Here is a 25,221-nt window from a genome sequence, read left to right as displayed (position 1 = left end):
TGGGGTGAATGCATTTACTCATACACATTTTAAACAGTTCAGGGAAAAGGGGTTCTCTCCCCTGAATATGAGGAGTCAGGTAAACGCTTAATTTGCAGAAATCACTCAAGTCACAATTAAGTATATAGAACTTCATATATACACATTTTACAGTGGGCACTTGTGTACTCAACTGGTCCAGTGACTTTTGAACATACAAGCATTGGTACTAAGGGGAAAGAATTGAAGGGAACAGGGAAAGGGCTTACCACTCATTACATGACAGATAACTTCAAACTTTCATAGTGTATAACTATCAATAAATTAGATTAACGATTCACATATGCTGGTTTTCATACTATGGAAACTATTGAAAAGATCAAGGAGACACTCAGTATTTAAGTAGGTCTGAGGCAAAAAACAATATCATAAGCTATCTATTCTGGAGGGGTATCAATACAGGAAATGGTCAAACTGGCACTCTCGTGGTCATTTAGGTCAATGCCATTGGAAATCAATTTTCCATTCCTACATAGATTGTGCTCATCACCCCAGCCTCTGATTTAGAAATGGGATGAACTGTAGAAAATCCAAAGACTTCTGACATCAAAAGGTGAAGGATTTGGGTTTTTACCCCCAGGAAAGTAGCTTTGACAATTATAAAAATGTTACCCTAAGTGTTAGATATTATGCTAGATGTTTGTAAATTTACAGTTATTTATTTAAATCCCTCTCATCACTGGGACCGAGTAATCAATTCAAGGTTGAGAATGTTTTAGTTTAAGCCTCTTCTGATAAAAGCACAGTGAAAGGTGGTGGTTCTTGCCTTTAGCATTTTTCACCGTATTTGTAAAGAAGATATCTGAAACCTAGGAAGGTAACTGGTCTAGAACAAAGCTAGAGCTCAGTCTTAACTGGACCAGAACATATGAGAGCAGGCAAACCTTGGCCTTCCCTCTGTTTATCAAGATAAGGAATTTTCTGGGACATTCTGAAGAGCAATGCAAGTATAATCAAAGGAATTTTATGGAATGTTTGGGTTTTACTGAAGTTATAGACCACAGACCTTTACAAAGCAAAAAGCATGAATTTAAGGACGTTTCTACATAGTGTCCACACCACCAACTTCTTTGAAAGGCAAAAGGTTCAACTTAAACAAAACTGGATATTTTACAGAACAACTAAAAATGAAGATGAGCAAGTCACTGCAGTATTCCACATTACACAATCATTTGTAAGTTCCACCAAAAGGGACATTTCTCCCATTTATATTATATCCAGACTCTTAAAATAGGACTTTGAACAGGAAAAGCCACCACGATCAGGCTAAAGCTGGTTTTCAGTTGACAATTCTAACTCCACTGAACTTCAAATGTTTTACAGTAGTTTCAGTTGTCCAACATCAGTTAACAGGCTGCTCTTCCAGAGTTAGTGTTGCTCTTTTCTTGTGGAACACACACCAGACTAAGACAGTATTCTTATCCTGTTCTATAAAATTAAACTTTGGAGTGAAGAGCTGGTAAAAGTTGGTCCAACCAGTTTTTAAATCTTCACCTAGACTGCATTTCTAGGTGTGCCATTGTGAGTCACTGCTTTCATGTTTGGGGTGGTTGCTTGATTGCAGGTTCTATGGGAGACAACACCTACTTCAAAGACTTCATGAATAGCTTTGCGAAAACAATGGAAGTTGTAGTCTATCAAACCTGTGGAGGGAAGGAAAAAAGGTTCCTCGGTTCAGTGTCTCTCTCAAATACCCAATGAAACTTAAATTAGCATAAAGTAATTCTGCTTAATTTATTAAGAGATTTCTGAGCAGTGAAAGACTCTATAAAAACCAAAGGAGTCAGAGGTAAGTTATTGTGCAGAATATTTAATGAAAAACAGTGCCAATCTTTATTTACGCTGTTTCACTTTTTAGGATGTAAAGGCATTTGTTAGGAATGTATAATAAAATATGCCAAAAACAGCAGATCATGACTGGGGGCTTGGCTACACTTATATTTTATAGCGCTCTAACTTGCTGGCTCAGGGGTGTGAAAAAATCACCCCCGAGCGCAGCAAGTCAGAGCGCTTTAAAGCACTGTTGTAAATAGGCTCCTAGAGCTGGGAGCCATGCTCCCAGCACTCAGAGCTAATCCCCTCATGGAGGTGGATTACCAGGAGCGCTGGGAGACCTCTCTCAGCGCTCGCACGTGACCACACTCGCCCTTCAAAACACTGTCGCAAGGTCACTACTTCAGCATTACTATTTGAAAAAAAATGTTAGCAGTGATTTTTAGAGACAGCTAATAAAAAGATCTTATATGTCAGAGTTTATAGACAGCCATAGAGGTGGGATAAATGAAGATGAACAGTGAAGAAAAAGGAATCATGTAAAATTAAATATGGCCAGGAACAATAGTAAAGCAGAACCTCAGTTACAAACAGACCGCTCAACCACACACTTCATTTGGGCCCAGAACTACGCAGTCAGGAATCAGCAGAGACCAAAAAAATAAAGGAAAATTTTAAAAAAGATTTGACAAGGTAAGGAAACTGTTTCTGTGCTTCTTTCATTTAAATTAAGAGGTTAAAAAGCAGCGTTTTTCTTCTGCATAGTAAAGTTTCAAAGCTGTATTAAGTCAATGTTCAGTTGTAAATGGCTGAAAGAACAACCATAATGTTTTGTTTAGAGTTACGAACATTTCAGAATTACAAACAACCTCCATTCCTGAGGTGTTCATAACTGAGGTTCTACTGTACACTACCATTCCATCCCTAACACTGCTTTTGAACTCCAATTCAGTAAATGATGTTATGAACACTGTTTAAATCTAAGTTCAGATCAAAAGGCCCAAACTGGAGTAAGAACAAAAAACCACTAAACTTCATAACTATTTTCTAGCATAAATACCCTTACATTATTATGAGTGAACATAAACAGAGGAAAAACAGCAATCGGAGCTACTATATGTTGCTTCAACTGATGTAGATGTTACAGAGGCAAATTACTCAGCCAAAGTTAGATTATCCAGCCCTTATATTAATGGGAGGATAGATCAGAATTAAAACTGTTTAATTTATTTCCACATACTGCAGAGAGAATGAGACGTCTTCACACTTCTCTCTTTTAGAAGAAGAAAAAAAAAGTTTACTCAAAGAATGGAAGAAATAAAGACATCCAAGGTTTAAGTCATCTTAAGGAAGCTAATGATGGTCAAGATACAAATAGTTTTTAATTAGACTTCTTCAGTTGCTTCATAAATCAACATAAGATCTTTTAAGTGATCAACTGCTTTTTTTTTTTCTGGAAAAAGTTTTTTTAGTCAAAGTGCTTACCTTTGCGCTCAAAGCTTTCTTCTCTAAGTATGCAGACAAGTGCTAGAAACTTTGTCACTTCCTTTAAATATAGGACAGTTGTATTATTGAGTTTGATAATCGCCATCGACTCTTTATCGTAAGCACTTCCACTGCCATCTTCCTTTAAACTACAATAATGATACAAACAATGAACCATTCAATATACACTGACAATTTAGATCGCTTTTCAGAAAGAGAACACTTTGTGAATGCCCTACCCCACATGGCTGTATATCAGAATGAGACATGAGAAAAAGAGGAGAAACTCAGCAGCAAATACATTTAGCAAACCCTAATATTCTTATCTTAAACCAGATATGGGCACAAATTTTCCTTAAATGTCAAATCAGCAACATCAATCATACCTCCAATCAACTTCCAGTTAAGAGAGCAGGTTTGAAGCTAAGCATTTCATTTTACCTTTGCAGTAGGGAGATAGGATGATCATGTCTCCATATTTAAGGTTGCCATTTAGATCCATCAGCTACATGTAACTTTGGTTAGAACTAGTTTGATATCAAAATTCCTAGTTTCACTTAGTCAAAGAAAACTGGTCAAAATGCAAGTTCAAACATTAAAATATTGGATTTTGTTTCACTGATTCTTCTTGATCAAAGGCTGCTTGTTACTATCCTTTAAACATACCATTAGTTAAATCTTATACACAGGCTACATTTGAAGAAGTTGTGTTGTAATTAAACATATATAAGTGTGTGGTGACTATAGAAGAGAAATATAGAGAGGGGAGGTTAAGCTTTAAGACCATGGGTGGACATGCAGAATTATTTCACTGACTCACCCTGATAGTTAAAACCAGATGGGTCTCAGAACCAACAAGAGAAAAGGCTAAGTGTCCCTGCCTCTAGCTTTCTTGTCTCGGAGCCAAGAAGTCTCAGAGAAAAGTCCTAGGAAGAAACTGCTTGAGAGGAAATATAGGCAAGCATATATGGAGAACTGTTCACAAGTACAGCCCTGCCTCATGACTATTTCTTACATTTAAGCCATAGAATAAATGCATATCTCATGAAGGGGTGAAGAAAGGAGTTTGGACAAGCCTACTGGAAGTGTGGTATGGGAGACAGCACAGGACTCCCCTTTGTCTGTTATGATTCCCCACCCCCAGCTTATAGGGCATAGGGTCCTTCTACAGTCAAAAGAGCTTCCTTCAGCTCAAGTAGTAGAGGCCTGTGCTTTGAACTGAAATACCAGGGTTTTAACCCTGTATTTGGGGAGGATTAAGGTTTGTTAATTTGTAGGAATGGATTCATTGCAGAATGACACTCAAATGTGTTTTCTTGTATTAAAAAAAAAATAAATAAATAAATAAAAAGACTGTAGGGTTTAGGTATTTAAAGGTTACACTCATGGAACTACTCATTAGCATCCATCACTACAGAGCTGCAACTACAATTCCATGATAAAGTTTAGTTTAACATCCTCCAGTTTATCCCTGGAAAAAAGTATTTTCAGCCATAAAATTGCATATTTGTAACACACCTTATACAGTTAGATCTTATAAAATCTAGAGTATAGGCCAACTTAAAACTACTTGTGGCTTTGTCATCACAACCTACTTATTTGGCATAGCAAAGCACACTTTAAAGAATCTTCTGAATATCAGGCCACGTAGTGCTAAGCACATCAACTTCACTAGAAATTGCTGGGTGTTTGATGCTTAGAACTCCTGAAAACCAGACCACTTATTTAGGAGTCTAAATATAGACTTAAAAATTAATGTTAGATCCTTGTTTCTGGAAGTCTTGTGCCTATATTATGGAAAGAGACGGTTAAGAGAAGATATTCAAGTATTTAGCTACCTTAAAATGGTAATTTAATCAGTTAAAGGAGCTGAAGTGGAGAAGGTGTAACATGTTGATACACTAGAATTATAATGAAGCCTGGATGTCAATTTAAAGGCAAATGATTAAGAAAGCTGCAGTTAAGTTTTAGTTGTGTGTACTTTTACCCCTTAGTGTTTAGCAACAGCATGTATGTACTCCAGAATATACTTCATTTGCTCTTCTCTGTTGAAAGTACTTAGAGTAGTGGTGTCCTCCACCTGGCCCACTCGCTGTATCTATATATGTGGCCTTACATGACAAATTCAGGTTCTACAATATCTCACTTTTAATTTAAAAGCAAGGAGTCTCTGGACCCCCACAGTTGCAAAGAAACACTTGTATCAAATTGGGGAGGTTAACTCATGCAACACTATCTTCCTGGTTCTGGAATGACTGACTAAGAAAGTGAACACCCCTGCCCAACAGTTAGTCTTGTGTATTAACTTTTTAAGTCTATTGAAAACATTAAAGCAAGAATTAACTATTTTAACTGCTCCACAATTCAGTGGATGGAATGGGTAGGGAGTAGGAATCTGGAGTTCTGGCATGGAAGGAAATCCAAAGGGGAAAAAAAAAGAGAGAGAGAAAGGGAAAGAAAGAAAAAAAGAGGGGCAGAAGCAGTGGTCCTATTTGTGAGCCCATTTTCCCCATAAACGATGCTGAATGTAATAAGGTACTGAAAGAAATACTATATTCTACCTGATCTGCATAAAACTTCACATTGATATTGGAGGAAGATCCATCGAGGATTAACAATGTTATTTAATCCTAAATTTATATCTCACCCCTTGGGCTATAATTAAGAATGGAATTCAGCCTTCTCCATGAGTTTGACACCGTTGTGTGAGAGGGTATTTCCAAGCAGCTGTCAATACAGACTAAAGACATCCTATCCGTAGTTGCATTAAGGTCATATTCTGGTTGTGAGTCAAGAGAAGCTAAAGCACACACTGCAGCAGTATATGTGCCACCTCTGGAGGAAATACTTTTCTTATTGCTCTAGCAACCACCCTGAGGCAGTGCAACATCCATTAGATACCACTTAGATGTGAAGCTTAGACTAGGCTGCAGAGGAAACAGTGTTCAGTCTGCCTCCATCAGAAAGGTGTTAACGAAGACTGAGCCTGACCTGCTCAAAAAAGTAACTTCCCCCAGGCAATGAGAACCTTTTGAATCAGTGTAGTTTCATTGCATTGTTAATTAATGCTCATTAGGAAAGTGCATAAGAACAGGAGTGGATGGTATAGAATTTGTAGGCTTTTGTACAGCTCTCATCATCAAGCATTACAGAAATTAAATGGATTTACACTCAACACTGAGGCAAAAAAATGTATATTCACATTTTAAAGTGGAAGCTGGGGCTTAGAGAAGTTAAGTGACTTGTGTAAGGTCAAAGAGAGCTGTGACAGACAGAAAAAGCTCTTATCTGCACAACCCAGTCCAGTTGCTGAACCAGAATACCATCTTTCCTCTCTAAATGGACCAGAGAAGAAGCTCTACAGCCCACCTCACCCTGTAGCTAAGGGGACTGACATGTTTGCATGAAGTTTGCCGCTCTCATCTAAGCCATTTTATAGAGCTTATCTTAAGCCAACTCTCTAAAAGGATTTGTCACTTACCCATATATACAAGACACATCAATCACTACATCGATCATGTCACAGCACAGCTCATATGACTGCATATCCACAGGGGAACTGTCTGTCGCAATGTAGATTTTGCTGACTACATCAAAGAGAAAGGCTTTTTCAATGCCTGAATTCTTCAAAAAGAAAGAATTGGAGATGCATGCTGAGTCATCAGAACATCTAAATTTTAAGTCTTACGTAGAATTCATAGTTTCACATTTTTAAGAGCAGGAAAAAACAAATTTCAATTACTCAAAAGGACCAAAATGGGATTAAGATTTGAACAGTTTCCATAGTCTCCAGAGATTCTGTACAGGGCACTGCATCAGCTTGGAAACCTTTTAGCAAAATGCAGCTAGCTAACTAAATTATCAATTTTGCATTTTAGCTGATGGGAAATTGTACTGAAATTTAGTCTTTATTAACCATAAAAACCTCATGAACTGATGGCAAGTGGGGGTTTTAAAATGTTGCCTTCTAAATTTTTTCAGTAGCTTATATAATGGCCGTTTACAGCAAATAATTCATTCATTCATTCAGAGTGGTAGCCTGTATCAGCAAAAGCAACGAGGAGTCCTTGTGGCATCTTAGAGACTAAAACTTATTTGGGCATAAGATGCATCTGATGAAATGGGTTCTAGCCCACAAAAGCTTATGCCCAAATAAATCTGTTAGTCTCTAAGGTGCCACAAGGACTCCTCATTGTTTTTGCTGATACAGACTAACACGACTACCACTCTGAATGAATGAATTATTTGCCGTAAACGGCCATTATATAAGCTACTGAAAAAATTTAGAAGGCAACATTTTAAAACCCCCACTCCCCATCAGTTCATGAGTTTTTATGGTTAATAAAGACTAAATTTCACTACAATTTCCCAAGGACCTAACTGACAATTACTTCTCTACCTTCTATAGAATTTTTCCTCTTCAACAAGATAGCTGCACATGTGCAAATGCCAATAAACTAGCTCTAGCCACTAAATGAATTCAGTAATGAAAGGTGAAGGACAAGTATTACTATGAACAAATTATATGCAGCGGTGTTGTGGTGTGTCAGTCCCAGGGTATCAGAGAGATAAGGTGAGAGAAGTAATCTCCTATTGGACCAACTTCTGTTGGCGAAAGAGACAAGCTTTTGAGCTACACAGAGCTCTTCTTCAGGTGAAGAAGTTATTTAGGCAGTGGCAAATACTTTCTATAGACCGGAGGCTACTCCTATACAGTTGACTTTCTCTGTAGGTAGCAATCACACCGTAAGTAGCCCAAATGATGTAGGGAATGGACATTCTGATGGGAAAGAGAGGGCAACTAAAATCAGCTACCATATTTGTGACTGCATGAAGAGTATCAGATATTACAGAAGTTATTATCAGAGGACACTGAAGCGATCACATGTCCCTAACGGTCACTTCTTTGAGAATATTCTGACTGGATGACCTAGGGTGCATATATGCATACTGAAAGTTCACCAAATGCCTACCACTGGCAGTAAATAGGTTCAAATGAGTGCAATATGGATTTCAGTCAGAATCTCTATTTATGAGCCAAAAGAAGCATTTATAGTAGCCTCTCCCCAGGTGGTTTGTATACCACATTTCGGGCACATATCCCGGACATCTCTCTGAAGACTATTCACTGGCCACTTCCATATTAAATTTATACTCCATGTTCTATTCCTCAAAGTGTTACACAGCTCTGTTCCAACCTACAGCTCCATTCTTATCCCTTTATCTGGCTAGGTTCTTACAGAGCCATATCAAGAGGATATCCAAGCACTTCCTTGTCTCCTGCTATACAGCATGAATAAGTGAGCACACCCCCCCCCCCACACACACACCCCTCACTCATTTCTTTCTCAGGAGGGCTTTTTTAAAGTTGCCCCTATGATAACAAGGATCTCTTAATGTTTGCTGTACACAGTCCTCCTCATGCAAACCTTTCTGTTGTCTTTCCACTCTACTATTCTGCTTCCTCTCACCAGAGGTTATATTAAAAATAAATTTCAGTGTAATCAACAGAAAACAGCAACACTACCTCTAGCAAGTAATGCTCCCCATGAGCAGTTTTCCCTTCCCGACACTGTGCAATTATCTATAATTGACTAAAACCAGGTCTATACTATAAACTTTCACCAGCATAGTTATGTTAATGAGGAGTATAATGAGATGTGATTTGTGACTAACATAGCTGTGCCAGCAAAAACCCATAGTGTAGATGCAGTTATACCATCAGCGTGCTTTTGCTGGTACAGCTTATTTCACTGGCAAGGGTGCAAGAGGAGCCTGGAATATGCTAAATTTGCAAAAAGCACAATTTTGCCAGTATACACTACAGCATATATTTTAAAATAGTTTATTTTTAAGATAAGGTTAGTAACTAAAAGTAATAATATTTCACTTACTGATATAAAGATATTTAGTAGGTTTTCCAAGGTTGGCAGTTGTGGAATGAGTTTTTGTACGACCTTACTGAAGGCTTCAAATATTGAGTGGTCATAGATACTGGTCAAATAAAAGCTGTAGGTTTAAAAACAAAAAAATCCAATCTAAGAAAATGTAAATCAGTGCTGCAATAAATTGTCAAAGTTAAAAATCCTAACATTTGAACTCTATTGTTTTATCCAAGTTCTACTGGCACAATACCATTCTGCTGCTACAGAAATGAGGAGGCATTTACAGAGTTGTTGGAGTAAGCAAGGGATGATCTCCCACCAAAGCAAGCGAGCGAGAGATCTGGGCATGTTTTTCACATTACCTTTTGCTAGCAGTATTACAACCTCTGGCAGAGAGCTATTAAAAATGTGTTAAAAAGGCCCAGGCCATTCCCTTTCAGAGATTTAAATTTTATAAAAAACTTCCTGTTTTCTACCACTTCCACTTAGGTCATGTCTACACTGAGATAGTGTTAGAACCAGTGGCAATTTTTTAAAGATTTCCCCAGAGTAGAGATGGCCATAAAGAAAAACAGACATTGACCTCAATGTACTCAGACAGAATAATTTAAACAATTAAATATCAATAAGCAAACGACAGCCCATCAACCATGACTATATACCAGAGTTAGCGCTGACCTTGAGTAAAGAAAGAAAAAGTGAGTTACAGAGACACGAAAAGATGCTTTAATACTTGATAAAGCAAAGCTTGCAAGGTGCAATACAACATACATTTAAATTAGTAAGGAATTGGCAAGCAAAATAAAGCCAGGATCATGTATCATAAATTATATTTTCTTTATTGACAACTCATTTAATTAATAATGCTTAGTTCTATACTAGTGAATGTTCTATAGTATATTTTGTAAGACCGAAGTAGTCTGTGTAATATTAGTATCAAAGTGTGGACTAGTCCTCATTAAAGTCCCTCGTATTAAATCTGATGAGAAATTAAAGAAAAAAAGTCACTAGTTTCATGTATACAGTTGTGAGATTGTTACAGATCAAAATTTCTATCACTCACCTAAGATGAAGTTTTTCAAGCCCAGCATCTGCAAGATCATCATTGGCTCTCTGATGAATATCCCTTTGAGTTTCTATTTTATGGTCATCTGACAGACCATCAACTTTGTGAATAAAAACCTCAAAGTTCATTTCTGGATTGACTTTGTAGGCTTTAGAAACTGTAATGTGGAGTCTTGTTAAAGCTTCCATGTAGTCATCCTGTATATCAGTGTAGACAGAGGTTAATGTCACAGCTGCCAGCCAATTAACTGATCTTTCTTCGCTATCCCCCTTCTATTCCACTCTTTGCACACATACAAAAATAGTGAAATGAAAAAAAAGTTTCCACCTTTGAATAGAAGTGTGGCAGAAACAATCTAGTTTGGCAAAACAGAAATCCAGATATTAAGTTCTAAATCCTGTCCTGTCACCTTTAAAGAGGATTAGATCTCATTCATAACATAAATGCACTCACTTAAAAACAAAAAACAAAACAAAAAAAACACACCACCCAACAGGGATACAAACCCTACTCCTGGAGGAATTCTGCGCCACTGTGCATGTGCACAATTTATGTTCCCCCACAGATTTCTTTGCTTCCCCATAGAAAAATGACTTTCTGATGTGGGGAAGCAAAGAGAAGCCACAAGAGTGGTTATGCAACCCTCCACAGTAGTATGTTTCGGGTGTCCAGGGCAGCCAGCAGAGAGGCAAATCACTGTGGGGCACGGGGCGGGACTGGGGAAGACCTGGCTGGTGGCTCCTACCCTGTGCAGGGCTCAGCTGCTAGTCCCAGATGGATTGGGGAGGATGGGACTTCCTCTTCCCCTGCACAGCATCCAGGGCCATGTCAGACCCACCCCCAGATTTCTCCCCCAGCTGTAGGAATCTCTGCAAACTCCCCCACTCCCTGCGACCATTGCTCCTCAGCTACAGGGGGAGGGATCACTGTACAGCGAGCTGCTCCCCCCATCTGCCCAGTTCCTGTGCATCCAGACCCCCTCATACCCAGGCCTCCCGCCAAGCCTCATGCCCCCAGACCCCACCACCCCCATTCCCCCTCACCTGTACCACCTCAACAAGCCACCTGAACCTGGATCTCCACCCCATTGAGCCCAATTTCCCCAGCATCTAGACCCCACCCAGGACCCACCAACAAGCCCCTGTGCAGCCAGATCCCCCACACACACTCTGATCCCCCATTGAGCCACCTGCACCCAGACTGCCCCACACAGAACCCTCTCAACCGACAGCTGGATCCCCTCCACACTTGGATTCTGCCTTGCTGAGCCTGCCTGTCCAGACCTGGCAAGGAGGGGCAGGGCCCTGGGGTTTTTCTGGGGCAGGCCCAGTCCTTGCGCTGTCAGGGTTGGGTGCAGGCTCTCTGCTGAGTCTGTGTCCCGGGGGCAGCTGCACTATGATCTCCCACCTCTGTGAAGCCAGTGGTCTGTGCTCGCTCCCCAATGCCATGCTGGAGCCTCCACATTTATTTGACAAATAAAATTTGCAGAACTTTAAAATATTGTGCGCAGAATTTTTAGGCGCAGAAGGCACCCATGAGTAAAACCCTCAAGCTCAAGGGTGTCAGCCAAACACTAAGAACTAAGACAGAGGATACTGGACTATATAGACTCTCTGCTTTGATCTTGCACAATAATTCTTATGTCCATTAAAGCAGCCAAGCTATGAAATGTAATGGGCCAGTAACAAAGTAAATTCAGGTTTTTAAAAAAAAAAAAAAAAAGAAAGAAAGAAAGAGATTGGTTCTAGCCAGTATTAGGTTTTTAAACAGTCATCTCCGTCTCAAATAGCAAGAAAACTCCCCAGCATTATTAGCTATTAATATCTACCTGGGCGTCAATAACATATATCAGTGCCCCTGTGCCTCTGAAAATCATCTCATAATCAAATGTTGGGTCAAAAAAGTCCATTTGTCCAGGAAAGTCCCATATCTGGAAATTCACAAAGGAACTGTTGGATATATCATCTTTGTAAATCTTGTTGGTACTCTCCAAAAACAGGGTCTCATTGGGAGACATTTTATGAAACACCACCTGTTAAAAGGAAAAAGTGAAGACTGATTGGCTTTTGAAGATTTGACAAAAATCTAGTTAAGAATGCTGCTTTTTCCTCTCAGAATGAACAGATAAAGTAATAATGACCAGAGGATAAAGCCACACAATCAGCATGCAACTTGCCAATAAAATACAAGTCTCAGAATGGAAGAAAAATGGGAAAAAGTTTTTAAAAAAAAAACACATAGCAAACATTCGCAAAAAGAAAAGGAGTACTTGTGGCACCTTAGAGACTAACCAATTTATTAGAGCATAAGCATCTGAGGAAGTGAGCTGTAGCTCACGAAAGCTTATGCTCTAATAAATTGGTTAGTCTCTAAGGTGCCACAAGTACTCCTTTTCTTTTTGCGAATACAGACTAACACGGCTGTTACTCTGAAACATAGCAAACATTGTTTATTTTATCTGATGAAGGAAATTAACCTAAAGTTAAGTTGCACTAAATAGTTTTTCAATTACGTGGATTTTACAAGACTGAATTATCCCATCCCCCAGTCAGCAAAAGACAAGTTGCTTTTTTTCCCATTGTACTAGCGTAATACAGTACCTCCAGATCATCTGTGTACTGCCACAATAACTGTAAGTGGGAAGCTATAACCAGTGTTATAGGGGTGGAGGGTGAGAAAACCTGGATTTGTGCTGGAAATGGCCCACCTGTTGATCACTTTAGATAAGCTATTACCAGCAGGACAGTGGGGTGGGAGGAGGTATTGTTTCATGATTTCTGTGTGTATATAAAGTCTGCTGCAGTTTCCACGGTAAACATCTGATGAAGTGAGCTGTAGCTCACGAAAGCTCATGCTCAAATAAATTGGTTAGTCTCTAAGGTGCCACAAGTACTCCTTTTCTTTTTGCGAATACAGACTAACACGGCTGTTCCTCTGAAACCTGTCATAACCAGTGTTGTGGCTGTGGCCATGTAATATTACAAGTCTTTGGTTCCGGAAGTGTTCACACTTTTCATTTCAGTGGGATAATTAAAACTTGGGCTCCTTAACTAAATGTGTTACTACCACTCCAGGATGAACTTTACAAAGTCAGAAACAACCTGTTCTAAAGCTGTGATAAAAGTTAAGAAAATTTTAACAGATTTCCCAGTTTTAGAGACCCCAAAAATCACAAGAACTGTAGTTAGTCTAACTGAAAGAGTGAGGACAATAATACCACAACAAATCATTTGCTCTTCTTACTGACAGATTTGAGAAAAGCTGACCCCATTCCCTTCAAGAATAAGTGTAGAACAAACATCTGAAAGAGAAGGGGGCAATTTTCAAGTTGCAGTTACTGAACAACATAGCGGCAGCACTAGTAGTAATTATTTATGCTATGGTAGTCCTCAAAGACCCCCCCAACTGGTATTGGAGTCCCAAATATAGTTAGTGCTGTATGAACTGAAAAGAAACAGTCCCTGCCCGAAGATAGCCTACAGTTAAAGTCTGCAGCTCTAGTAGCACAAATTATACGCCATGACTGCATGCTCTACCCCACAAGTCATTTATAACTGAACAATTAAGTGGCTTAATAGTTAAGTAAAGGAAAAAGAATGTGATTTATATAGCACCTTTTGCAAGAGTCAAGATTCTTTGAATGAGCTTCACCCATCTCCAAAAATGAGCCATCTCTGGGGCAGAATACAGCAACCACTGTAACAGAACCAGTACCACAACACAATAGCTTCAGGACAAGTTAAGAACAGCATATTTAATTGCTAATTGCTGAAATTGAGGTGGATACAAGTAATTACTCAAGTTAAGATCGGAATAACAGACTTGGTGGGATAACTCACATGACTGGAGTACTGTCATGGATGGTTATAAACTGTTCAGGAAGGACAGGCAGGGCAGAAAAGGTGGGGGAGTAGCACTGTATGTAAGGGAGCAGTATGACTGCTCAGAGCTCCGGTACGAAACTGCAGAAAAACCTGAGTGTCTCTGGATTAAGTTTAGAAGTGTGTGCAACAAGAGTGATGTAGTGGTGGGAGTCTGCTATAGACCACCGGACCAGGGGGATGAGGTGGATGAGGCTTTCTTCCGGCAGCTCACGGAAGCTACTAGATCGCATGCCCTGATTCTCATGGGTGACTTTAATTTTCCTGATATCTGCTGGGAGAGCAATACAGCGGTGCATAGACAATCCAGGAAGTTTTTGGAAAGCGTAGGGGACAATTTCCTGGCGCAAGTGCTAGAGGAGCCAACTAGGGGGGGCGCTTTTCTTGACCTGCTGCTTGCAAACCGGGTAGAATTAGTGGGGGAAGCAAAAGTGGATGGGAATCTGGGAGGCAGTGACCATGAGTTGGTTGAGTTCAGGATCCTGACACAGGGAAGAAAGGTAAGCAGCAGGATACGGACCCTGGACTTCAGGAAAGCAGACTTCGACTTCCTCAGGGAACGGATGGCCAGGATCCCCTGGGGGACTAACTTGAAGGGGAAAGGAGTCCAGGAGAGCTGGCTGTATTTTAAGGAATCCCTGTTGAGGTTACAGGGACAAACCATCCCGATGAGTCGAAAGAATAGTAAATATGGCAGGCGACCAGCTTGGCTTAATGGTGAAATCCTAGCGGATCTTAAACATAAAAAAGAAGCTTACAAGAAGTGGAAGGTTGGACATATGACCAGGGAAGAGTATAAAAATATTGCTCGGGCATGTAGGAATGTTATCAGGAGGGCCAAATCACACCTGGAGCTGCAGCTAGCCAGAGATGTCAAGAGTAACAAGAAGGGTTTCTTCAGGTATGTTGGCAACAAGAAGAAAGCCAAGGAATGTGTGGGCCCCTTACTGAATGAGGGAGGCAACCTAGTGACAGAGGATGTGGAAAAAGCTAATGTACTCAATGCTTTTTTTGCCTCTGTTTTCACTAACAAGGTCAGCTCCCAGACTGCTGCGCTGGGCATCACAAAATGCGGAAGAGATGGCCAGCCCTCTGTAGAGAGAGAGGCGGTTAGGGACTATTTAGAAAAGCTGGACGTGCACAAGTCCATGGGGCCGGACGAGTTGCATCCGAGAGTGCTGAAGGAATTGGTGGCTGTGATTGCAGAGCCACTGGCCATTATCTTTGAAAACTCGTAGCGAACCGGGGAAGTCCCGGATGACTGGAAAAAGGCTAATGTAGTGCCAATCTTTAAAAAAGGGAAGAAGGAAGATCCTAGGAACTACAGGCCAGTCAGCCTCACCTCAGTCCCTGGAAAAATCATGGAGCAGGTCCTCAAAGAATCAATCCTGAAGCACTTGCATGAGAGGAAAGTGATCAGGAACAGCCAGCATGGATTCACCAAGGGAAGGTCATGCCTGACTAATCTAATCGCCTTTTATGATGAGATTACTGGTTCTGTGGATGAAGGGAAAGCAGTGGATGTATTGTTTCTTGACTTTAGCAAAGCTTTTGACACGGTCTCCCATAGTATTCTTGTCAGCAAGTTAAGGAAGTATGGGCTGGATGAATGCACTATAACGTGGGTAGAAAGCTGGCTAGATTGTCGGGCTCAACGGGTAGTGATCAATGGCTCCATGTCTAGTTGGCAGCCGGTGTCAAGTGGAGTGCCCCAGGGGTCGGCCCCGGGGCCGGTTTTGTTCAATATCTTCATAAATGATCTGGAGGATGGTGTGGATTGCACTCTCAGCAAATTTGCGGATGATACTAAACTGGGAGGAGTGGTAGATACGCTGGAGGGGAGGGATAGGATACAGAAGGACCTAGACCAATTGGAAGATTGGGCCAAAAGGAATCTGATGAGGTTCAATAAGGATAAGTGCAGGGTCCTGCACTTAGGACGGAAGAACCCAATGCACAGCTACAGACTAGGGACCGAATGGCTAGGCAGCAGTTCTGCGGAAAAGGACCTAGGGGTGACAGTGGACGAGAAGCTGGATATGAGTCAGCAGTGTGCCCTTGTTGCCAAGAAGGCCAATGGCATTTTGGGATGTATAAGTAGGGGCATAGCGAGCAGATCGAGGGATGTGATCGTTCCCCTCTATTCGACATTGGTGAGGCCTCATCTGGAGTACTGCGTCCAGTTTTGGGCCCCACACTTCAAGAAGGATGTGGATAAATTGGAGAGAGTCCAGCGAAGGGCAACAAAAATGATTAGGGGACTGGAACACATGAGTTATGAGGAGAGGCTGAGGGAGCTGGGATTGTTTAGCCTGCAGAAGAGAAGAATGAGGGGGGATTTGATAGCGGCTTTCAACTACCTGAAAGGGGGTTCCAAAGAGGATGGCTCTAGACTGTTCTCAATGGTAGCAGATGACAGAACGAGGAGTAATGGTCTCAAGTTGCAGTGGGGGAGGTTTAGATTGGATATTGTGAAAAAGTTTTTCCTAAGAGGGTGGTGAAACACTGGAATGCGTTACCTAGGGAGGTGGTAGAATCTCCTTCCTTAGAGGTTTTTAAGGTCAGGCTTGACAAAGCCCTGGCTGGGATGATTTAACTGGGAATTGGTCCTGCTTTGAGCAGGGGGTTGGACTAGATGACCTTCTGGGGTCCCTTCCAACCCTGATATTCTATGATTCTAAGTTTGGATATCATTGAGATTAAAGCCTGCTCTTTCAAAAACAGCCAGGAGATCCTTAAATACCAAGAGCAGACAGGGCCAAACCTCAGACTTGAAAGGTAGCATTTTATCAGCATGGTGCCCCACACAGACAAGGTAAGGGTGTTGGTTCAGGGCTGACCTAGAAATCTGGTTCTGGAATGGAGCAGACATCTAAAAAAAAAAGCTGGTGCCACAGAAGTACCATCATCTACTAGAACAGGGAACTTTCAGTCAGAAGACGTGAATTCTATTCCTACCACTGATTTGACATGTGACACTAGACAAGCCACCTAAACCCTAACTCATTTTACCCAATTCTGGTATAACAGTAATTATCCAAATATTCAAAGTGTGGCAAGAATTTTGAAAAAAAAAAAAATGTACATTGTAACCAAGTGGAAAGTTACATAATTCTATCATTAGATTTCTGCAATCTTGAGCTAATCTCTCTCAAAACAGACATTTTTGTGGGATTTCAGCTTGAGATTTCAAAACAGAATATGAAAACAGACCCCTTTCAATATTAGATACTGACCAGAACTAGAAAATTTAAAGTTACTATTCCAAGATAGGAACTCACGGACACAACAAAATTTGCAAAAAGCAAGGCCTGGTCTACACTACAGAGTTAGGTCAACATAAGGCAGCTTACATCAACCTAACTCTAAAGCGTCTATACAACAACAACAACAACATTACTGCTGCCAATATAAGTTGCCTATGACACCAACTTAATAATTTCATCTTCATGACACGAGTAGCGCTTAGGTCAAGGTAGTTAAGGCAAATGAGCGTCTGTGTAGATACTGCGTTACTTACATCGCCTGTTGGCTGTCAGTTCACGGCTGGAGGAGCCTCACCGCCCTGTGCTCTCAGCCCCCCCACATTACCCCACTTAAATCAGTGCAAACACTGCTTGAAAGGATGCACACCACTGGCCAAAGGAGGGTAGTATGGACATGAAAAAACACAGTGATTACTGCGGTGGCTATATATCAACTAACTAAGGTCGACTTAATTTTGTAGTCGAGACAAACCCCAAGATTACTCTGGTTAATTGAGTCTGGAGAAAACTGACAGGCTTGAGAGGGACCTGACAACAGTGACCTAGCAACATGAAAGCAGTTTAAATTCATTGTTAATAAATGCAAATCAATGCAAAGGAATCATCTGAATGACTTACACACCTTACCGGGCTTCAAGTTAACAACTCAGGAAAAGAGACTTGGGTATCATTGTGGGCAGTTCAACAAAGATTTGACAGATGTGCATCACCAGTCAAAATGCAGCAAACAGATGGACAACAAGAATGACTCAGACAACTAAAACTTAGGAAAACTTTCATATGAAGAGACGTTTCAGAGTAGCAGCCATGTTAGTCAGTATTCGCAAAAAGAAAAGGAGTACTTGTGGCACCTTAGAGACTAACAAATATATTTGAGCATAAGCTTTCATGAGCTACAGCTCACTTCATCGGATGCATTTAGTGGAAAATTCAGTGGGGAGATTTATATACATAGAGATTATACACACTGAAACGAGAGTGATCACTTAAGGTGAGATATTACCTGCAGGAGAGCGGGGGAGAGGGGTGGGAGGAAAACCTTTTGCAGTGATAATCAAGGTGGGCCATTTCCAGCAGTTGACAAGAACGTCTGAGGAATGGCGGGTGGGGGAATAAACATGGGGAAATAGTTTTACTTTGTGTAATGACCCATCCACTCCCAGTCTCTATTCAAGCCTAAGTTAATTGTATCCAGTTTGCAAATTAATTCCAATTCAGTAGTCTCTCGTTGGAGTCTGTTTTTGAAGTATTTTGTTGAAGAATTGCCACTTCTAGGTCTGTAATCAAGTGACCAAAGAGACTGAAGTGTTCTCCAACTGGTTTTTGAATGTTATACTTCTTGACGTCCGATTTGTGTCCATTTATTCTTTTACGTAGAGACTGTCCAGTTTGACCAATGTACATGGCAGAGGGGCATTGTTGGCACATGATGGCATACATCACATTGCTAGATGTGCAGGTGAACGAGCCTCTGATAGTGCGGCTGATGTGATTAGGCCCTCTGATGGTGTCCCCTGAATAGATATGTGGACACAGTTGGCAATGGGCTTTGTTGCAAGGATAGGTTCCTGGGTTAGTGGTTCTGTTATGTAGTTGCTGGTGAGTATTTGCTTCAGGTTGCGGGGCTGTCTGTAAGCAAGGACTGGCCTTTCTCCCAAGATCTGTGAGAGTGATGGGTTGTCCTTCAGGATAGGTTGTAGATCCTTGATGATGCATTGGAGAGGTTTTAGTTGGGGGCTGAAGGTGATGGCTAGTGGCATTCTGTTATTTTCTTTGTTGGGCCTGTACTGTAGTAGGTGACTTCTGGGTACTCTTCTGGCTCTGTTAATCTGTTTCTTCACTTCAGCAGGTGGGTACTGTAGTTGTAAGAATGCTTGATAGAGATCTTGTAGGTGTTTGTTTCTGTCTAAGGGGTTGGAGCTAATGCAGTTGTATCGTAGAGCTTGGCTGTAGACAATGGATTGTGTGGTGTGGTATGAAGAGATGGGAACTGTTTAGAGTTAAGATGAGGAAGAGGACACACAACAATGGTAAACAAGGTAAATAATGTCAGGCAAAGCAAGCTGAATAGCAATGCCTGATAGTTTTCATAAAAAGAAAAAGAAAAAGGGGGATATTCAATTAATTGATCAAAACAAATAATTTCACACAGTTCACAATTTACCTGTGTCACTCACCACAACAAGATACTGAAAGGTCCAAGTACTTAGTAGGGTTCACAAACAGATTGAATGGTTATACAAACAACAAGAATCTCCAGTTATAATAGATTCTTTCCAAAATGCTTTAATTTTTGCTATCTAAACTTTCAGGGCATCTTCCAAGTATTGGAGATTAGGACAAAAAGATTTTCTTGTGGATAGGTTATTCCATAACTGCCTACTTGCATCTTCCTCAAAAGCATTACATATCAGCCACTGTTAGATACAGGCACTAGACTGTGCTGACCCCGGTATGATAAGGTATGGCAACTCCTATCAAGAAAACTATCATTGAGCCACAGCCAACAGGAAGAGCAGCACTAGATATATATTTGGACTAGATATTCCATTCATTAGGGAATCCTAATAGCTATAAGCAATGCTCCAAAGCATATGGTTGTCCACAATTTCACGGAGTCCAGAGCTGGCTTTTGTCTATTGATTCTTACTGCGCTTCTCAGCAACCATCCACAACTTTTTCTTCTAGTTTCTTGGGCCCCCTTGTACCACAACACAGAGTTTGAAAAATCCACTTGCCCACAACAAGTAGGAATCTTTTCCAAGCAACAGTCATTAGTTTGTCTACAATCTGTGGAAGGCCCCTGCTGGCAATGCTACCCCACACCAGCAGAGGGCTCTGCATATGCGTGAGCCCCTGCGGTGGTTTTCAAACCTTTTTTCTGGGGACCCATTTGAAGAAAACTGTTGATGCCCACAACCCAACGGAGCTGGGGATGAGGGGTTTGGTGTGTGGGAGGGGGCTCTGGGCTAGGTCAGGGAGTGCGGTGCAGGAGGGGGTCAGGGTTCCGAACAGGGGGTGCAGGATCTGGGCTGGAGCCAGGAACGGGGGGTTTGGGGTGCAGGAAGCTGTTTCAGGTCGGGGGCGCCTCATGGCTGAGGCAGAGGATTGGGGCACAGACTTACCTCCAGCAGCTCCTCCTCAGTGGTTCAGCCAGGGCGCAGAGGCAGGCTTCCCCCGTCCTGGCACTGCGGACCATGCTGTGCCCCGGAAGCGGCCAGCAGCAGGTCCGGCTCCTAGGCAGAGGTGCACAAGCTGCTCCGGACAGCTCTCGTCTGCAGGCACTGCCTTAGGTCCCATTGGCCGGTTCCCAGCCAATTGGAGTACGGAGCCGATGCTCGGGTCAGGGTCAGCGCATGGAGCCCTGTGGCCCCCATGCCAGCAGCTTCCAGGGCACAGCGTTGGAACAGTTAGGCACTAGCTTGCCTTCACTGGGCAGCACCACCGATAGGACTTGTAAAGTCCCGGTCAGCGGTGCTGATAAGAGTGACCCAGTGCCTTACATGCTGCAACCTAGTACTGGGTCACAACACCAACTTTGAAAAACACCGTCAGAAGGCTTATTAGATCCTTCCATATACAGCACTTGGCTGGATGGGGTGGTATTGGGGGATTCCCAGTACAAGAGTCCTCTGCTAGGATGGCAGGTAGAGACCTTCACTGGTCTTCAAGCAGTTCAGCTCCATGTTTCCTGTTTTTGACCAGGCTAGGAGCCGCAAGCAGAGAACTGTATGGGGGACAAATGACCTCCCACTCCAGCAGAGAGCAGCACTGGGTGTGGCCCAGCATGAACTAACATTATTGCCAGACTCAAGCATTCAAAAGTCATGAGTCAAGCCCCCCAGAAATCATGAGATTAGTTTAATCCTGAGATTTAAAATAATACATTTGGAGGAATTTTTAATCTGCCTTTTGGATTTATTATCTTTAGGTTTCACATTTTCCAGTATTTCTCCACAACCGTGAGAGCCAGAAACTTTTGTTAAAAACTGAAGTTACCTCCAAGTCCAGGGCTTTAAACAAGTAAGTACCAAAAGACTCATGACAATAAAATTGAGAGTGTTTACGTATCTGGTGATGGCAGCATTATTTTGGAGCTCCGAGCTGAGTCTACGTCCAACTGAGGTTATCATCATCATCGGCGATCCCTCAATTCAAGGATGATCTGTACCACAGATTTACATATGGGTCCTGAGATGACTCAGGAGTCCGATCCTGGAACCAGAGAACCACCCACAGTTGGTACAGACATTTCCTGGTGGGTCAGCTGCCTGCTGAAAGAAAGTTCTTTTTTCCTTCCTGCTCTCTTTTTCAGCTTTGAGGGCTGCCTGACAGAGAACGTGGCACCATTGAGAATGGTTGGTGGCTTGCTCTTCCCAGCTTCTGATGTCCACATCAGTTTTCTTGAGATGCAATTTCAGTGAGTCTTGTAGCGTTTTCTTTGACCACCATGGGATCTCTGACCATGGGCGAGTTGAAAGTAGAGGACTTGTTTTGGGAAGTGAGAGTCTGGCATGGGCACGCAATGTCAAGACTAGCAGAGTTGGTGCATGAGGTCATACGACCCAAGCACTTGAGATGGAGGAGAAAGGGAATAAACCCAGGAGACTAGGCAGAAGGAAGGGTGGTCCACCAGACCACTGAATTTCATGCTGTTGGGAAGGCTTGGCCCTTTGGCTAACAGACGTTGAGAACGGTTAACAAGCTCAGATTGCTACTGCCGTGGCAATGCTCTACACTGCGATACTCTGACACATCTTTACATAGGGGGTCACAGAAAAGGGCTTAGCAAGGAGAGCTATGTGTAGACTCTGAAGAGCTGCAGACAAGTATTGAGGATCACTGTCACACCGTTCCATTTTTCTAAACTTAGATTTCTACTGTGAAGCTCAACACAATGACCTTGATGGGCAGAATGCCCTAGCAACCCTATGAAGCCTAACAGCAAGTCTAACACACTGTTGCCATTTGTTAATGCATTCACCATCCAAAACTGTCCATCTTTCTCTTTGTCTCAAAGAAGTAAATCATCCAGAAGATCTAATTATACTTTTGCACCCACAGATAATGAAATCTGAGTAGCTCCCAAAAAATGTTTAAAAAACTAAAGGCTTGTCTGAACTGGCAATTTTAACAACAACAATGCAGATTCATCACACTGGTGTGGCTTACCCTATTTTTAAATCAACATGTAGATAAAAATCTCAGAAACATCTGCCTGTTTCATTTCCTGAGGCACACCTTGGTTTTGGGGAGAAGACACCTGTGCATCAGAAATAAAAAAGGCTGAAGCCCAAACTCAACGTGAAGCATACATCTCTGCAGACAGAGAATACATTTTTTAGGAAATAAGAACCTTTTTGTTCAATTTCTCTATATGCTGCTACTTTAAAAAGAAGAAGTTGCCTACTAACACGTACAAAGTGGAGAGAAGTTCTCATCAGAAACAAGCCACATAGACGGTTCAAGACAGTGCAGGTGGCATTTACCCTCCCCCAGCCCGGGAGACAAGGAGCCAGTGCCACTCTCCCCGCCGCTGGGCTACCGGCCTGCTAAATAGTTAGTTAAAAGGGAATGGCCCCCTGCCCTAGACAGCTTACCACACAATTTACTGAGAAAATAGGGAAACAGAAAGACCAAGCAAGCTCAGGGCCCATTTCAATGAATAAAGGCAACTACACTGGAAGCGTCTATATAACCGGTGTCAAGGCCTGAACTGCAGCTCAGAGAAATGTTCTTCTCAAGATTCGGGTGCCTCATTTATGGGGGGTGGGTGGGGGGGAGGAGGAGGAGAGAGATAAAGGAAGACGAGAGTCGAAGTGCAGGTACAAATAGAGCGGCTACATCTTAGCCCCTGCACCCCTTAGCCACCCCCTGGGGCCCTCTACCCACGAACAGCCCCCGTACACTCCCGCTCCCCACAAAACCCCCCACACCTACAGGCCTCACCTTCTGGATAGACGATTTCCCGCTGCGCCGCAGTCCCATGAGTAGAATACGGGGCTTGGAATCCGCACCACCCGGGCCGCCCCCAGCCACACCCGGGACACCACTGCTTCCACCAGGGCCGGAGCCCCCCTCCAGTTCCGCCTCCTCCTCTTCTCCGTAGCCGAAGTCCTTGGGGAACGAATCAGACGCGCCAAAGCTTCCCCCGATTAAAGCCGGCTCCTCAGTCCCCCCGACCGGGCCCGGCCCCCCAAACTGCAGCGCCATCCCCACAGGCCGCCCGCTCCAGCGCTGCCTACCCCGCAAACCCTCGCTTTCGCTCCGCCTAGAGCGGGATGGAAGGAACCCCCAACTCCTACCGCGTTAACGCAACCTAACATGCCTCCGCGCCGATTGGCCTAACCTGACAACCGTGAGTTTTGATTGGCTGGGCCCCGCAGGGTAGGCTTACTCGGATCAGGTGATGAGTCACCTGATTATACCGCTACACGTGACAGAGGGAGTCGGGCGGGGCCATGTAGCTGGGATTCCATTCCTCGGGGCGGGGTGGGACGCCCCACGGAGATGGACCAGTCCCTGCAAGGGAGGCGGTGCCTGGGTCGGGGCCAGATGTGTGTTCCCCTCACGGCTGCGATGGGTGCATCAAAAACCCGGAGCCTGGCCCACCGGACCAGCAGGGGCGGGGAATCTAAGCGCGGAGCCCGAGACTGCTTCCCGCTGCTCGGGAAGGATGGGAGGGTTGTGATAACTGCCAACTTGGGGAGCTAGAGTGGTACAAGGTACAACACTCCTTCCGTACTCCACCTGACAATCCCCCATACCAGGAGACCTGCTACCTGAACACCTCTGCTCCCTCCACAACCTACCTCATGAACAGTGAACAAAATCACCCTATTAATGTAGAAGTAGCTTAACTTTATGTATGTGAATTAGGGTTGCCAACCCTCTAAGATTGTCCTGGTGTCTCCCTAACTTAAAGATTAATGCTTAATTAAAGATTGCCATGTGATGAAATCTCCAGGAATTTATCCAAAGTTGGCAACCTTACAGTGAATACCAGCAATCTCACAGCTCTGATTTACAGACAGCCAACCTAAATAATTTGTCAGCCAGAAAAAAGTGATAGTAGGTGTGGTAAAGGGATGACAATCCTGGCCTATAATAGGGTGTAGCCCTGGAGACTGCCAGAATTTATCACCTTAAACTTCATCCATTCCTCACTTCTTGTCCCTTAGCGAGTATAGTTTCATTAAACCTGTATTTATAGATCTTCACTAGTGGGTTTTTGCTGTGCAATGTAATCAATCCTCACATTTGTAAATAGCTAGGAATAGAATGCACCCTGCAGCTAATATGAAAAGCAATATTTAGTCTTAGTAGTGCTACTGAAATTATTCACTGTACTTCAGGCACTTTGTGCTAAATTAGTCTTGTTAGCCTGTTCTGAAAGGTATAACATTCACATCACATGAGTTAACTCCTTCCAAAGCTTATAAAAAGTTAGGTTTAGAACACTACAAATGTTTGCAGATTACCTTAAGAATCATAAGGCCTTTTTTCATAGATTTGTAGGACTGGAAGGGACCTTGGGAGGTCATCTAGTCCAGTCCCCTGCACTCATAGCAAGACCAAGTATTATCTAGACTAGTGATCCTAGAGGATCTTCCAGTCAATCACCATCTTGGGGGGGCTGACTCCCTACCCCAGCCCCACACTGCTCCCAGAAGTGGCCAGTGCGGCCCCGTGAGTGAGCAGGGAGGACAAGGGTCTCCCTCTGCGCACTGCTCCTGCCTGTAAGCACCACCCCCACAGCTCCCATTGGCCAGGAGGACTGCAGGGGCAGTGCTTACAGAGGGGCAGCTTGCAGGGCCACGTGCCCC

At 42.7% G+C, this 25,221-nt stretch overlaps 1 protein-coding gene across 1 annotated transcript; it reads right to left on the bottom strand.

The window, feature by feature from the left end:
• RRAGC (Ras related GTP binding C) lies at positions 1 to 23,749 on the bottom strand. Its single transcript, XM_073318022.2, has 7 exons — positions 23,345 to 23,749; positions 12,077 to 12,280; positions 10,246 to 10,445; positions 9,192 to 9,306; positions 6,779 to 6,921; positions 3,298 to 3,446; positions 1 to 1,682 (listed from the first exon to the last, which is right to left on the bottom strand). The coding sequence occupies exons 1-7, from the start codon at positions 23,606 to 23,608 to the stop codon at positions 1,534 to 1,536; spliced, it is 1,224 nt and encodes a 407-aa protein (XP_073174123.1). The 5' UTR covers positions 23,609 to 23,749; the 3' UTR covers positions 1 to 1,533.
• Positions 23,750 to 25,221: the final 1,472 nt, after the last annotated feature.

Source organism: Lepidochelys kempii, chromosome 19, assembly GCF_965140285.1.
Source record: "Lepidochelys kempii isolate rLepKem1 chromosome 19, rLepKem1.hap1, whole genome shotgun sequence".
Taxonomy (NCBI): domain Eukaryota; kingdom Metazoa; phylum Chordata; order Testudines; family Cheloniidae; genus Lepidochelys; species Lepidochelys kempii.
Note: the sequence above shows the minus strand (reverse complement) of the source record. Positions and strands in the feature narration are given on the sequence as shown.